Below are 16403 nucleotides of genomic sequence, written 5' to 3' on the forward strand. Positions count from 1 at the left end.
GGGGGCGGGGCCCGGATGCGCGGAGCGGAGCGGACTGCGCAGGCGCTTTACTCCCGGAGGCGGAGGTGGCCGCGAGGAGGGGGCGGGGCCCGGATGCGCGGAGCGGAGCGGACTGCGCAGGCGCTTTACTCCCGGAGGCGGAGGTGGAGGCGACGGCTCAGGAGTAAAGATGGAGGATTATCAGGGTGCCGAGGAGGTAACCGACCGTCTGGCGGCGGCGGCGGCGGGAGGGTGGAGCCGGGACGCTGGGCGCGGGTGAGCGACCTCACTCAGGGTGCAGGGACTTCCCGCTAGTCCTGGGAGCTGGCTGCCCGCCGGGCGTCGCCCTCCTCGGGACCGCCGGCCGCGCCCACCGCGACGGCTTCGGGTCTCGCGAGCCGCGCCCCCAGCGGGCTGGTGGGGGAAGGTGGCCGGCGGCGGCCGCAGGGTGACCTCACTTAGTCCGCGACGCATGGCCCTCGGCCTTACGTCCCGGTGTGTGCGCTCCGACTCCGGACGGTGGCGGGGGACAGTGACAGCGTTCGGACGGCGTCGCCTGGTGCCTTTGTCTTCGTGCGCACCTCGCACCTCGCGGCCACTCGCCGCCCCCGCGGCCAGCTCGCTCTCACTTCGTTTCCGGTGGACTCTGAAGGGTCAGTACGATGTCTCAGGCTCAGCGAAGAAACGGGGCGAAGCGCAGTCACAGGCAAGCAGACCTCCCTCGGAGCTTTCCTTCAGGCCCCCTCGCTGGTGGACCTAGGGGCCGAGAGGCTCCTTGTCTCCTCGGGCCGTCCTTCCTGTCACTCAGAGCGCTGGGTATTGTCAGCCTGTCAGCCGACAGGTACACCTGGCAAGGCCCCGTTTTACCCCGGTTGAGCCTTAGTATAAGCGGGGACGTTTTGAGGAAAACGAGAATTGTAAGGCCTCAGGACTGCTCTGGAGTTCAGCTTGATGCGCCTGTCAAGGTGGACGTTTGGCTGCCCACAGCAACCCACTGACCAGAAGGCGTTGTTTCCCGTAAACTAGTCGCTGATGTAATAGTGGGAAGTGATGTGTATTACAGGAGCATTGAGTACCGCTTTTAGAAAAGAGGTGATCGTCTGAGGGAAGGCCCTTAATTCCTCAATCTGCCTAAGGCATCTTACTGCTAACCAGAAGGTTGGCGGTTCAAACCCACCAGCTGCTCCACGGAAGGAAGACTGGGCAACCTACTTCTATAGAGATACTGCCTCAGAAACCGACGGAGGTCACTATGCGTTGGAATTGACTCAATGGCAGTGATTTTGGCTTTTTTTTTTTTTCTTTTTTGCCTTCTCCTGCAGTGCAGTTACCAGTGAGTTGGCGCTGTGACTTCATTCTTCCAGCTCTTAGGTGCCTGTCTGTAGAGTGAAGGGCTGAACAAAGTAGTCTTTTTCAGGATGTCTGAATAGGCCGGCCATGTACACACGGTCCATGCCCAACCTACCAGCCTGTGACCTAAGCCTTCCCTGTATCCTTCCACTTCTTGGAGAGACCTGGGCCTCTGAACTCTCCTGCCAACTTCATCTTTCCTGAGAAGCCGGAACTGCCAGGTTCTGTACAACTGCTGTCCTTCCCACTGTTGTGGTTGCCGTTGTTAAGTGCCACCCAGTCAGTTCCAACTCATAGCAACCCTGTGTATACCAGAAGGAAACACTGCCCGGTCCGGCACTGTTCTCACAGTTGTTGCTGTGTTTGAGCCCATTGTTGGAGCTTCCCACTAAAGGTCACTAGAACGTCCCTCAGCCTTTCTCATACCTTGTTGCTGTTGTTAGTCACTGTCAAGGCACATGCAACTCCTGGTGACCCCAGGTGTGGAGAGTAGAACTGCTAGCACCAGGGGGGTTTCAAGGTGGTGACCTTTCAGAAGCTGATCACCAGACCTGTCTTCCCAGCACCTCTGAGTGGCTTCGAGCCACCAACCATTGGGCTCATAGTTCAGGTTTTAACCATTTGTGGCACGCATAAGAAAAGCTATGCAGGGACTTTGCTTTTTGGTTTCGGATCCCCATACTCACCCTTAAGGAGCCAGGAGTGATTGCATCTCTAAGACATCACAGCATGCATCTCCTTTCTGTGGTGTGGTGGCTTTGTGTGACCACATATGATACTGCAAATGAGATGACTCCAGGGGGTCAGTCCTGCTCCCTGTGAGAAGGGGTGTCCCCGTAGCATCCCAAAGAGGCTCTCTCCTCGGGGAACTCCTGGAAGTAACAGTGCCTGCAGCAGTGCATGGCAGGCAGAGAGGCAGAGTCACTGGCTTGATTCTCTGGGATACACATCAGCCACGCATCGGCCGAGTGCCCCAGGTGCTCCGTCCCCCTGTGCCATGCTGGGTTCCGTTACTGCACCCAGCCACAACCTCCAAACGCTTTTCCCACGTAAAGAAGCATCTTGGCAGGGAAGTGGACAGCGATGTTATTTTCAGGATAACCTTGTACCCGTTCACACTGACTGTATGTAAAAAAAGAACAGCATTTATAAACTTGGCATAGCTCACCACTGGCAGTTCCCTCACAGGTCACCTGACATACCGACCAAGACCTGCAGGCCCGAAGTAGGCTGTATAACTATAACAGCACTGAGGCCGAGAAAAATCATCAGGAAGTAGTGTGACCATCGTAAACTCTACCACTAAGAGCAGTGACTAAGGAAAATGTCAGGCTCAAGGTCTGCTGATCACTTTCTGTCAGGGAGCATGAATCTCGGCTTTAGGAGGATTGCTGGAGCGGCTCCTGCTCACTGTTACAAAGTCAGGAAACTCGCAGTTCCACTGAATCTTCCCAGCAGCCACTGGAAACGCATGGAGATTCTGTTCTAGTTGAACGTGAGGCCAGTCTTCTGGAGTGTGGCATGATTAAAATGCAAACAAACCAAACCCCTCAACTCTCACCGTGTAGTCTATCCCCTAGCCAGCCCCCCAGCCCTGTCCTTCAGAGGGCCCCTCGTGCTTCCGCGTTTCCCTGGGATATGTGTATCCGTCAAAGGGGCAGTCTGTCAGATGACACCCTCGTTTCTGAATTAGGGTCGCTGCCTAACATCACATCGATCAGTACCGTAGAAACAGATCTTTTAAACACATCAAATTTAACTGAGTTGTTTTGTCCACAGACCACGTTTGTTGTTGATGAAGTGAGCAACATTGTAAAAGAGGTAAGAGAAATGCTGTGTGGCAAACGTTTCATTACTGGCTTATGTGAGGGAACAGTATGTTTAAATGCTGTCTTGGAACTGTTTCAACCAAGTATGTGTTTTGGCGTTTCAGATAACAGTATTTACTGCATTGAGCTATCTGGATACACATTACTCCCATATTATGTAAATTATATATATTTAATCCAGACAGGAAGTTTTATATATGCAGCATTATTACTGAATGGTACTAAAGCTTGATTCTGTAACCTTGTAGCACAAAGATTGCTGGTGTAGAACTAAATATTTCTAGCATTTAAAGAAGAAAGAATGAATATAAAAAAAAAAAAAAACAGGTACAGGCACTCAGGAGCTGATAACTCCGTTTGGGGCTTAGTTCTTTCTTTTTCTCATATCCTAGCTACTCTCCATGTTACTGGACACGGGTACTTCTGGTAGAGGATAGAAGACAAAAAGGGACAGTAGGTCTTCAGTTATTCATTCAACAAATGGCCATTGAGGGACCCACAGTGGTCTGACTATGGTGGACACAGCAGACAAACTCCTGGCCCTCGAGGAGCTCACAGTGTGGCCACAGGGGCAGCCAGCAGAAATCACAGCAGACAGTGTGTGGTAGGGGCTACAGTGCCTGGCGCTGCTCAAAACAGTATAGGGGGTTTGATCCCCAGATGAGTTCAGGAACTGTTCAGAGCAGAGTCTACACAATGAGTAGTAGCGTTAACTCAGGGACCTCTGGTGTTGGCATAGTTAAGGCATTTGGCTGCTAACAAAAAGGTTGGGTTCAAATCCACCAGCCTCTCTGCAGAAGAAAGATGAGGCAGTCTGCTTCCGTAAAGATTTATAGCCTTGGAAACCCAGTGGAGGTCATTATGAGTCAGAATCAACTCGATGGCAGTGAGTTTGGTTTTGGTTTTTGGAGGGTTAACTCAGCACAAACAGGCCAGGCTGTGGACAGCATGTGCAAAGGCCCCGTGGTAGGAGGGCACATGGTGTATTTGAGGATGGAAAGGAGACTGACGGCTGCAGTGCAGAGAGCTAGGGGAGCCAGGGGCAAGAAGAAAGCCAGAATGGCGTCCCAGCCAGCCTACCTTCAGTGCACGAGTGGGCGTGGATGGAGGCCGTCCGCTGCAACATTAGATGGCCTGAGTGCAGTGCACTATGCGGCTCCTGGTGATTTAGAGAAGACTCCAGGCAAATCGTCGTTAATGCGACTTTCTGAGTCAGTGCCGAGTGGTCAGGACCACAGCCTGGTTTTGTGAACAGCGTCTGAAAGCAAAACGCTTGTTTTACCATCAGTTGTCATTGGGCTCAGCTGGTTGCTTTGCAGGCTCTGCTTTTTATTGTTCTTCAAAGTGTTTGACACGGAACACGATGGAGCAGGGAGATGAGGGAATAAACTAGTGCTGAGCAGCAGGGTCTGTGAGTTAGAAAGGCCAATGGGGCCGCCTGGTTTTCTGCAGAGTGTTTGACCCGGTTACCTGGCAGCAGGTACAATGGGAAAGACCACGTTGCAAATTGCCCCTGGAAGTGTGAAGTAGCCACCCAGAGGGACTGTGACCACCAGCCTGCAAAGGCTTTTTGTCCCTGGCAGTTGATTAGTTCCAAGGAAGAAGTACTGGGCAGCAGTAAACTGTGAAGGTCCACAGTTGGAGACCACTTCCTGTCCCTGGACAACAGGGAATTTCAAAGTGTGCTTGTCTGGCAGGTGCTGGGGCTCCAGGGTTAGTGTCCAAAGCAAAGCTGTGGAGACATCCAGTAAGGTTCTGTGTCTCACCTTTTTCTGGTTATTTGGGTGAAAGTTTATGGAGCAAATCCGTTTTCCACTCCACGGTTGATACGCACTTTGTTCCTGACGCTGACTGTGTTTGGCCACTTTTATAGTTCTGTATCAGCATCTGCTCTGCTCTCTGATGACGTCCAGCTCTAGGATGAACGTGGTCTCTCAGCCTGGGGCCCACCACTGGCCCCAGGTTACGCCCTGGGCCGAGGATGATGGGAAGAGCCAGGAGCTTGGAGAATGGGGGGGGGGGGGCGAAGCAGGACGCGGTCCTCCCGCACTGGGAGGCCGTCAGGGAAGCGAGCTGTAGCCTTGGCTCCATCAGACACTTTGGCTGACTGTTGAGAAGGGCGGTGCTGACTCCACTCCCGCCCCAGCCCTGCTACCCGGGGTGGTAAAAACCAGCAGGCCAGCCCTGTCCTAAGCAAATCCTCTCAGGCTGGCTGCAGAGGGGGCTAAACGAAGGGGCTGTGAGGAGCAGGGAGCTCTGTTACCACGAGCTCAGCCTTTAGGGCGACCCTGGAAGCTCCAGGGTGAGTAGGAGTGTCTGCAGGGAGAGTCCAGGTGTGACTGGAGGCAGCGTTTCTCCCTCAAGAGCGAGACCCCCTGCATCCATCACCACTTCCTACAACACAGAGCTGACAGTTGCTCGTCTCTGCAGTTCTGAGGGCAGAATTTGGCTTCTTGCGGGATGTTTTTATTTTAAATCATAATTGTCATAGAAGCTGGGTTTCCAGGTCTCTAGTGCAACAGGTTAGAAAGGGCAGAGAAGGAGCCGTGAGGAGCGGCACACAGCATTGTCTGCCGGGAGAGCTGACTGCAGAGCCCGGACGTCAGCCTGAGAGCTGAGGCTGAGCAGGGCCAGGCGGCAGCCACGTGTGCTCTTGGGGCACCTGGAAGGCCCCAAACACAGCACAGAACAGACGGGGTTTAGGTGAAAGAAACTGAGTCATCATAAACTTAACAGACACTTTGGAGTCTGCCAGGCTGCTCTTCGGTGATCTGGGTAAATGCCCTTCCCTGGTAATGGCATTCCCAGAAAATGCTGGTGAAGGAAGGGGTTTTGAACACGTGATTATCTGAAGAGGTTTGTACACTGCTGGCTGCTCAAGTAACCAGTAGCACACAGATCTAACAGTAGAGAAAGGGGTAGGCAGAGTAACAGGGTCTTTGGGCCTCAGTAGGAAAATGCTGCTTCAGTCCAACTCAATCCAGTTATTTGGTCAAATGTTTAAAAAATTTGAAGACTACATTATGAATTTTTTTCCAGCGCTGTTAAATGAGATATATTTGCACGGGTATCTTCATGATCAAAAAAAGCGGCTCTTTTATTTTTGATTTCGTCACTTAGGATGATCCATCTCACTCACTAACCGGAAGGCACCTGGGGCATTGTTAACTCTGACCCCTCTGCTTTGTTTTCTAGGCTATCGAGAGTGCGATTGGTGGGAACGCTTACCAACACAGCAAGGTCAACCAGTGGACCACGAATGTCGTGGAGCAGACTCTGAGTCAGCTCACCAAGCTGGGAAAGCCATTTAAATACATTGGTAATGGGCTGGTTTCTCAGACACGGGTGGGAGTTCTTTTCACACTAACCAGAGGCGTGGCTGAGCCAGACGAGAGCTGAGGTGGCAATCAGAAGCCCTGGTGGCACAGTGGATAAGTGCTCTGCTGCTAATTGAAGCCTGGCAGTTGAAATCCACCAGCTGCTCCGCAGGGGAAAGCCGTAGCACTGTGCTGCCATGAAGGTTCCCCCAAAAACCAATCCCACTGCCATCGAGTCGACTACAACTCAGACCCTGTAAGAGTAGAACTGCCCCAAGGGTTTCCAAAGCTATAAATCTTTGCAGAAGCCAACTGCCTTATCTTTGTCCCATGCAGTGGCTGATGGGTTCAAACCACCGACTTTTCAGTTAGCAGCCCAGTGCTTTAACCACTGTGCCTTGGAAATGCTATGAATTGGAATCGACTGGCAGCGGGGGGATCATGGCCATGCAGTGTGCACCTCAGAGCCTCCCTAAGAGGAGTAGTCAGTCGTGTTAGGTTTTCGTCCACTCGTCCTGTTTAATGGCTGGCACCACTGAAGAGCACCTGCCAGGCAGGTCACAGGATTCCCAATCAGGAAAGGGGACCGCAACAGTGGGCACAGTGGCACAAGGCAACCTTCCTGTCGTGTGGCTTTCATCATGAATGTCACATGTGACCTGGTGCATATGCTACAGGTGGGCGGAGGGATACTTGTGTCGCCAGGTTGAATGAGCACTCTAACGGGAGTCCATTTTGATTGCAGTGACCTGTGTCATCATGCAGAAGAACGGGGCTGGGCTGCACACGGCAAGCTCATGCTTCTGGGACAGCTCCACGGACGGTAAGACTCCACGCGTGCCCGTGCAGGCAGGTCATGATGTTCCCTGAGAGCCAGGAGGTGCCTTCCTGGGCCCTGCTGAGCTGTATCACCTCAGAAAAACAGTTTTACGAGATAAAGTGAAGTCTGGAGAAACTGTCAGAGAAGAGAAAGTCAAATATTTTCCACTAAAACAAGCCATAGAAAAGTGGTTAAGACTGTACCATGTGAAAGGCGTAAAGCTGCAACACCGGGAAGAACAAGGCAGTCCTGTCAAGTTCTGGCCTCACAGGTTTCATTGTGTGCATGAATGTCCATTCCTGTAGAGTCGCCTTTAAAAACTTTTATAAATAAGACCCGCCAGCCTTACTTGTCTACCAGCCAAAGGCAGGTCGCTCAGTATTGTGACTTTATTCTAGCCGTCTGAAGTGTGCCCCCCTCCCGTCCTCAGTGCTGGCCCTCTCTCCACAGGGAGCTGCACCGTGCGGTGGGAGAACAAGACCATGTACTGCATCGTCAGTGCCTTCGGCCTGTCCATTTAGGGCCTGCCCAGCCCCAGCACTGCTGCTGCCCCTGGTGTCGGCGTTCCTGGCCAGTCTTCTACCACCAGCCATGAGTTCACTGAACACCTTTCCTGTTCCTTCTGAAGTGTTTTTTCCTTTTGTGGCATGCTCAAAATGTAGAGAGAAAACTACAGTGACCGCACTGCTGTGGAACTGCACCCCCAAGTCGCTGGACAATCCCCCGGCGGCTCAGAAGCCGTGATGCCATGTGGCTTAACTCGTGAATATTCTTTTCCAAGGTGCTAAAACATCTGCTAGTGTGAAACTTTATTCTCTGAGATGACTGAGAGACACTAATTTTCCACACTTTGTACTTTTGTTAGAATAAATTATTCCAATTCCAACTCTGGTTTCTGTCATAGTTGCCCAGGGTCACTAGCATCCTCTCCATGGTTAGTCCCTAGGACTGGCATTTGTGTCCCAGTCTTCCTCAGTGACACGGTCTGCTCATCTCACACCCAAGCTGGTCTGGAGTCCTTCCTGAGCCATGGTGCGTCTCTGCCCAGTCCTGTCACCCCTGCCTTCAGGTCCCTGGGGAGCAGCGGGGTGGGAGTGGACAGCCATAGCCCTCTGACCCACACACAGTTGGCCCGAGTCTGAAATATGACAACTTTAATCCCATGTCCTTTCCTCCTTCAGTAGCAATCATGAAAAGATACTTGAGAGTTGACAGCTGACAAATGCGTTCATAGTCCTCCAGCTTGTGTCCCCGACAGTCAGGACATGTGCAGAGATTATCTGCCTGATTCGAAGTCACACGTCAAGCGATGGGAGGCCAGCCAACCTCAGGCTCCTCACCTCATCTCAGTGTCCGTGGGCCACACTGAACGTGCTCACGTACACATGTCCGTGTCTCCCTGCTCTTTCTCTAGAACCCTGTTCCTAAAGTGCCTGCATCAAGTGGCCGAGTCAGCCTCCCTCACACACAGCAAGCAAACGGAGCCATGTCGGTAAGGACAGAATATTACAAATACATTACCGTTTACCAGAATGGCAGTCTCAGAAAGCAGCCGCAGTCCTAAAACACTGCCACAAACATTGACTTGCTTTTGCCTGTTGACAGTGATGATGCTGTGACCAGGTGGCCCACGTGCCCTCCTCACAGCTCCATGTTAGACAAGTCCAACTTTTTCAGCTTAATGTTGTGTTTTATTTTACAAATATTTACAGTCTTTTTGTAAAAAGGCAGTTTTCAGTAGCAGAAAATCCCTCTGTGTTTCATAATATGGTATCAATAGTTACCAGTGTATCAAGATAAACCCCAGATCAAGATAAACAGTAACAAAGATGTCACAAACTAAAGCAGCTTCCCTTTGGCCTGGGAAAAACAATAGCATTTTTTTTTTTTCTCCCTCAAAAGTCTAACCTGTAAGGCAACTGGTTTTTAAAACCTTCCTAACAACACACCATCGTACTTCAGGGCCTTGCCCAGACATTGGCAGAAACGGCCCTTTGTATCCTCACTCTATGAGCCACAATGCTTTTCCTTGTGAGAGGCGCTCAGGAAAAGTCTCTGACGACGTTCTAACCTGTCTCCTGCCACTGTCCCTTCAGTAACTAAAGCATGGGCCACTCGAGGCTGGTGACAGTAGTCTCATGCCCTGCCTGTCCAGGGGTGGGGGTGGGGTTTACATCACTAAGTGTCCATGACGGTCTGTAACTGCACGGTGACAACCTAACAAACTCGAGTCTTCTCTAGACCCTCATCTAACCTTTCAGGGGGCCTGAAAAGAGAGAACCGCACTGCTTTACTGCTGTAACGATTTAATTATAAATCAAACACACCTGCTATCCTCATGGCTCATGACGCCGTCCCTAGGAAAACCGCACATACCTGCAGTCGCCTCAGGGGTTCCCCTAGACTGTTGTTATGTGCTGTCGAGTTGGCCCCGACTCATAGCAACCCCTCCTTGGGTTTCCGAGGTGGTATCACTACGGAAGTAGATTGCCCAACCTTCCTTCCGAGGATAAAAAAGGATCCCCAAGATGTCTGTGAGCTACTCCCATGCAAGAACAAGAGCAGCCTTGCGTTGTGTCATTTCAGTTTGCAAAATGTTGATCCCCTCCAAATTTTCTCTTTCTTGCTACTGTCAAAAGCTTCTGGCAGACCTTAGTGTTTTGCCCTAACTGATCATTGCACATATTCTACATGCTAAGTGCTACCTAGTCAATCAGGTTTTTCCATGGAATATATAATGTACATGAAACGCACTAGAGACAGAAAGTGAAGAGACATGAAAGAAACACCTTGCCCCTGTGCAGCTGCTGCTTGTCCCCAACTTAATTAGAAAACTGAACCAATATTCCCAGTCTTCCTTTCACTGACACTATGCTGTGAAGAATCAGTGTTTGAAGATACCAGTCACCGGTTTATAATTACAACGTAGAACAAAAACAGTTTTTAAGAGTTCTTGTGTGTACGGCTAAATGCTGCAGTGTTTCACATTTACTGATGACAGCATTCCAAATCATAAAGGACAGTTATTAATAATGATTAAAACTTACAAACTATATCACACAGTGGAATACATTAATTAGCACAAGTAAGTCTTTCATTAGTCTACGTAAAATTATTTATAGTTAGAGCAGTCCTGAAAGTTGTAAGATTTGAAAACACGTTCTTTTCAATGCTCCAAGGACACAGAATGAGCAAAGTCACCCCGCTGTTGGAAATGGAACCACCGTGCACACATGAATCCTTCGTGAATCCCCTCGTGGTGAGGCAGTTTTAATCCAGTCTTATTTATCAGGTGGTTTTTTTAAGACAAGTGTTGGTGGATTTCATATTAAAGGTGTATTTCCTGAAGTTGAAATTAGAAAGAACAAAGCTGAGGTGTCCGATGAGTCACCTCACACGGACAGTCCTGCGGTCCCAGCACTGCCTCAAGTGGAACCTGGCACATGGCTGTGAATGGTGACTGGGGCAGTGATACACACACGGGGTGCTGACTGCAGGGTGGGGCGGCCACATCCTGTACTGACGTACCTGCCAACAGTATCACTGAGAACGTTTACAACTTGCAACACATGAAGAGTTAAACAGGCGTTGTGCGTGTCCAAGGAGATAGGAAACGTTTACCATCCTTTTCTATTCAGTCTGACAAAACTGAACTGGAGACTTCCCAGGGCCTCTAAGATCCAGAGATTCAGCGACACCAAAGATAGCTCTTTGCGACAGAGCAATTTGTCTGTAACCTGACCACCATGAGAAACGGAGGCAGGGAGGGATGATCTCACAACTAAGAGTTTTCCAGAAGCCATTTAAGATCTTTCACTTTCTTTTCATCTAGTTCCCAAATATGAAATTGAAAAATTTTGGCAATATGGAGTCTGTATTATGTCAGTAGTTGTTTCTTTTTTTAAATAAAGATCCAAGGAGTGGCATTTTCAACAGTGTTGCAGAAACTACTATTTATTGGCAATGTTATCTTCCCCACCCCAAGCACAGGGGCATCGTTCATACTCACGTATGTACAGACACATGTGCACACACATGTACACGCACACACACGGGCCCTGGAAAGACTGCATGGCAGCAATACCGTGCCCACAAGCTGGCGACCTGTAAATATCTCAGCCTTTCCGTGGTAAACGTATCCCGCTTATCAGAACTCCACAAGCCCATGCCTTCTGCTCTGGTGAAGGTCAAGGGCTGGAACCTGCCTCTCCTACCACTCTCCTGACGAGCTGTCACGCAGGTTTTCCACACGGGGCGGTCGGTGCCACGTAGCATCACGTCAGGGGCGTGATCACCCAGAGCCCCACGGCTGGGAGCTAACCACAGCACAGAGCAGTCACCTGGGTTAGAAGAGCAGCGCTTCCAGGAACTCACCGTGAGTCACTAAAAACAAACACATGTTCTTCTTTCTCCTGACAACAGTTGATGGCCCCTGACCACAGAAGGAAGGCCGCCTTCCCTCTGGAGTCTTAAAGGGTGTGGCCGCTTAACCTTTTTATCAGCATATCTCTCCCTAGATAAATTTGGCTAACATTTACATTTGCCTCAGTTTTGGTTTTCCTTTGAAAATATGTAAACAAATCAGGAACAGGAGATCTTGTTCATAAGATGATGTTTGAGAAGCAGGTATGGGGAAGGCTGGGCTGTGGTCACTGCAGGAAACCCCGTGGGCCCGCCACCGCAACTCAGTCGCTGTCTGACTCTTCCTTGTACTTGGCCCGAATGGCCTGGCCGTTCTGCAGAGGCATCTCTTCATAGTCGCTCCTGCCATAAAAGAGACCTGTGATACCACTCTGTCTACGACAGCCCCCAAGTCATTCCTGCTCACAGGGACTTGCGATTCAGGTGAGCTCCTCAGTCTTCCACAGGTACCCAGCCACCCCACAGCATCTGCCCCTCCTCCCCGACCAGGGCCAGACGCCGAAACCAGGCCCCACTGGGTGCTTCCTGCTCAGACAAACACTACAATACCTTGAAAGTAGTATTAGAACGACTGACAGCCCTGCAAACGTGCAAAGCCAAGCTGGACACCCAGCCCATGTGACAGCGACTTACCCATAGATGACATCATCGTCGGAGTCGTTCAGCATGGAGAAGGCAGGGTTGTCCTTCAACTGGGACTCTGAAAACCAACCAAAGCATTTTTATCTCAAGTAATTCATGCCATCAATCTGGGGAACTAAGGTGCTGCCCCAGAGAAAGGGCGGGAGTCAGGGCTGGGTGGACCCCAGCTCCCGCCACTCACCACCTGAGAACCTGAACAAACGCCCTCCTGAGTCTGTCCCATCATCTACAGACAGGGCACCCTGCATCTCGGGGTCGGGGCACAGGGAGCACTTCCCCCATCTCAAGGTTGGGGCACAGGCACTGTGTCCCCCCATTTTGGCATTGGGGTGCAGGGAGAATGTCCTCCCATCTCCGAGTAAGGGTGCAGGGAGCACATCCCCCCATCTTGGTGTTGGGGTATGGGGAGCACGTCCCTTCATCATGAGGTTGGGGCACAGGGAGTGCATCTCCCCATTGCAGGGGTGTGGCATAGGCAGCGTGTCCCCCCATCTTGGTATCAAGATGCAGGGAGCATGTCTCCTCATCACAGGGCTGGGTGCAGGGAGCACCTCTCCCAATCTTGGGGTCAGGGCACAGGGAACACATCCCCGCATCACAGGGGCAGGGTGCAGGAAGCACCTCTCCCCATGTTAGGGTTGGGGTGCAGGGAGCGCGTTCCCATTGTAGGATCAGGGTACAGGGAGCGTGTCCCCTCATCACAGGGTCAGGGTGCAGGGACTACCTCTCCCCATCTCAGGGCTGGGGTGCAGGGAGCGCATCCCTGTTGCAGGGCCAGGGTGCAGGAAGAGTGTCCCCTCACCACAGGGTCAGGGCACAGGTAACACCTCTCCCCATCCTGGGGTCGGGGCACAGGGAGCATGTCCCCCTCATCTCAGGGTTGGGGTGCAGGAAGCATGTCCCACTCGTCACAGGTCCGCATACAAGGAGAGCATCCCCCCGTCTCAGTGTCGGGGTGCAGGGAGCACATCCCCTCATATCACAGGGTCAGGCCCAGGGAACCTCTCTCCCCATCTCACCTGTGCAGCGCTCAGACACCAGGTGACTTACCGTACAGAGCGTTCCTGGATGGAGAATACACAAAGGCCAAAGTGTACAGATAGAAGTTCAACAAGCCATAGAAAGACAAGAATTCAGCTGGTGTTATGAGTCAAGGAACCTCGCATCTGGAACATCACACGTTGGCCACGTCAGCGTCTGGGCGTTCCTCATGCAAATGCCAACCGGGCCATGGGGTTTCTGCAGCCAGACGTTAGGATGTGTCCGGCTGTCTAGCAGAGACAGTCACAGTAATCTCACAAGACCAAAGTAAACAGTGGGTGGACCATGACCTCTCCTGTCAGCAGGAAACAGTCTCCCTCCAGGAACCTCAGCTCCCTGCGATAACATCTGGAGGTGCCTCTCCCCACCCCTGCACCCCGTGGCAGCACTCTGATGGGATCGAGCTCCACAAGGCACAGGACAGTCAGGCCAGGGGCCCCAAACTCTCAAACCCACTGTTCTTAACCTTTTCTGATAAAAACTTAATGTCAGATTCACAAGCACTGAAAACGGAAGACCTGTGCATCAGGGCTAAGGAATGAAGAGGTCCCAAGGATATCCCCCAGGCTTCGCAGGTTTAACCCCCACAATGTCCCCTGGTGGGACCCACCATTGACAGGGAGTGAAGAGCACACAGCCAGCCCCCTGTACATCTGAAAAAAGACAGGGACCCCAGGGAGCGACAGCCTAGCACCACAGCCTCAGGTGCCAGAGGGAAAGGAGGCCTGGGGTTTGGTGGACTCCCATAGACACAGGCTTCCGCTGCAGTTAACCACTCCCACCAGAAACAACTTCTACACACACCTGAGACAGCGGGAGAGAGGCCATGGTGCAAGAGCCAACACCTAGCCAGAAGGCTTGCTCCTCCTCACAGGCAGCTCTGGGCACCCCCCAACTGGACTTGACCGTTCTGTCCAGGACCCACCTGGAGCCCTGACTGGAATCGGGCTCTGCCCCAGAGAACCTGACCTCAGGGGAAAGGGTCTCCCGAACACCACCAAGTCTGAGCTGTCTACCTGCCCTCTCCCCTCTCAGGCTGACCTGGAGGGAACAAGGCGGATCTGCAAACCTCTCAGCACGCCTTCACACTCATCACCATCAAAAAGAGGGCTCCTGGGTCTCTTGGTGGCACAGTGGTTAAACCATTCAGCTGTTAGCCAAAAGTTTGGTGGTTCTAACCCACCAGCCACTCCACTGGACAAAGATGTGGTAGTCTGCTTCCATAAAGGTTGACAGCCTTGGAAGCCCTGTGAGGCGGTTCCACTCCGTCCTGTAGGGTTGCTATAAGTCAGCATCGACTCCATGGCAGTGGGTCTGGGTTTTGGTTGGCATCTCCAAAGTACAGGTCATGAGCGTGGAGCTGCCTCTTAAAATCTGAGTCCTCTCCCCATTGCACGAGAGTGTACTGCCAGGGCCCAAGTCTCCCGAGTCAAAGGATATAGTTCTGGTAATGTGTGGACAGTTCAGCCACAAAGTTGTCTTGTAACACCTGTGCTCCGAACCTTAAATAAAGGATGACGATGCTGGAAGAGGAAGGGGGGCAACGCATCAAGGACACAGAGAAACGGCACTCGCTTCATGTATCGTGATACGCTCACCCTGCGAGTGCATTTCAGTACTACTTATGTGTGGAAACGTTCACACACAGACACAGACCCCCGCCTCTGGTTTCCTGTCTCAGACCGAGGGGCCAGACCCCGCCCAGACCCCCGCCTCTGGTTTCCTGTCTCAGACCGAGGGGCCAGACCCCGCCCAGACCCCCGCCTCTGGTTTCCTGTCTCAGACCGAGGGGCCAGACCCCGCCCAGACCCCCGCCTCTGGTTTCCTGTCTCAGACCGAGGGGCCAGACCCCGCCCAGACCCCCGCCTCTGGTTTCCTGTCTCAGACCGAGGGGCCAGACCCCGGCCAGACCCCCGCCTCTGGTTTCCTGTCTCAGACCGAGGGGCCAGACCCCGGCCAGCGCTGGGACAGTACCCGTTCCCCCGCAGCAGGGCTGGAGCACTTCCTCAGCACACGCCCTTCCCTTCTCCCAGCCCCGATTTTACTTCCCAGACCACCTTCTGCCCCTGATTGCCAGTGCCCGGACTGCAGCCCCTCCTCGGGCCCAGTGAGTCTCACAGCAAAGACAGCAGGACAACTTTGACTCAGGTGCCCACACGTGGCGACAGAACAGAGAACTCTGACAACAGGTGCCTTCACAGACAACACCCTGTCTCTCCTCGCCTGCACAGGTGGCTCCTGACAAGTACCCCAGCTTTCATCCCCAGCCCACCCCCATCTGTTTCCAAGCAGCCAGATGGACTGTTGAATAGAAAACACCCTCCCGAGGTTCCCCATCACCGAGAGCAAAGCCCACTCCACGCAGCTGTGGCCTCAGGGCCCGACCTGCCCTGCAGACGGCTCCCCTCACTCGCTATTCCTCAAACACACAGGACCGGGGTGCCCTGGGATTTCAGGGCTTCTCCTTGTCACTCAACGGGCTCAAGTCAATGTCACCTCCTCTACACCTCCCTGCCCACATCTAAAGGGGCCACGTCCCCTGACCTGGTCAGCACTTGGCTTTACGTCAGTGACAAAGCTTAGGCCATGCATGACTTCATCACTGCCTGCCATCCTCAGAACATAAATGCTGTGGCAGGGAGGCCCCTGTCTTCCTCACAGGTGGAGGCAACCACTGGTATCTGTTTAATAAAAAATGAATCCCCTTGAAAATGGAGGTGAAGAAAGACCCAAAACACAGTAACTTCTAAGACAGACTAGACAGAGGCCTGTGTGAGCAGAGGCTGTGAACAGCAGCTCCACACCTGCAGATGGTGGTCAAGAGAGGGAAGCATGTGTGTGTGTCTGTGGGGGGGGGCTCTGGGAAGTTACCTAGAGACCGTGTGTGGGGGGTGGGGGAGCTGTGAGAAGTCACACAGAGACAGTGTGTGTGAGGCTGTGAGAAGTTATCTAGAGACTGTGTGTGTGTCGGGGGGGGGGCTGCGAGAAGTTACACAGAGATAG

The 16403-nt window shown here is 52.4% G+C and overlaps 2 protein-coding genes across 2 annotated transcripts in view; one reads left to right on the plus strand and one right to left on the minus strand.

The window, feature by feature from the left end:
• Nucleotides 1-169: 169 nt before the first annotated feature.
• DYNLT1 (dynein light chain Tctex-type 1) lies at nucleotides 170-7816 on the plus strand. The gene is made up of 5 exons (XM_007945274.1): nucleotides 170-196; nucleotides 3109-3150; nucleotides 6354-6477; nucleotides 7221-7298; nucleotides 7746-7816. Exons 1-5 carry the CDS (start codon nucleotides 170-172, stop codon nucleotides 7814-7816), a joined length of 342 nt encoding a protein of 113 aa, XP_007943465.1.
• Nucleotides 7817-11980: 4164 nt separating this feature from the next.
• The window catches only part of TMEM181 (transmembrane protein 181), a 38693-nt gene continuing 34270 nt past the window's right edge, over nucleotides 11981-16403 (minus strand). Inside the window, exons 14-17 of the mRNA XM_042781577.1 lie at nucleotides 14841-14923; nucleotides 13410-13499; nucleotides 12351-12417; nucleotides 11981-12059 (exon numbers count right to left, since the gene is read on the minus strand). Coding sequence (XP_042637511.1) covers nucleotides 11981-12059; nucleotides 12351-12417; nucleotides 13410-13499; nucleotides 14841-14923 — 319 coding nt within the window. The remainder of the gene's footprint in view (nucleotides 12060-12350; nucleotides 12418-13409; nucleotides 13500-14840; nucleotides 14924-16403) is intronic.

This window comes from Orycteropus afer, unplaced genomic scaffold (assembly GCF_000298275.1).
Source record: "Orycteropus afer afer isolate SDZICR_OR568_19922 unplaced genomic scaffold, OryAfe1.0 scaffold00135, whole genome shotgun sequence".
NCBI classification, from domain to species: Eukaryota; Metazoa; Chordata; class Mammalia; order Tubulidentata; family Orycteropodidae; genus Orycteropus; species Orycteropus afer.

Excerpts from the sequence above, each read along its gene's own strand:
- DYNLT1 (XM_007945274.1), top strand. The coding sequence starts at position 170 with ATGGAGGATTATCAGGGTGCCGAGGAG. Across the intron at positions 3,151-6,353 it reads TGAGCAACATTGTAAAAGAG|GCTATCGAGAGTGCGATTGG; the intron begins GTAAGAGAAATG and ends TTTGTTTTCTAG. Across the intron at positions 7,299-7,745 it reads CTGGGACAGCTCCACGGACG|GGAGCTGCACCGTGCGGTGG; the intron begins GTAAGACTCCAC and ends CTCTCTCCACAG.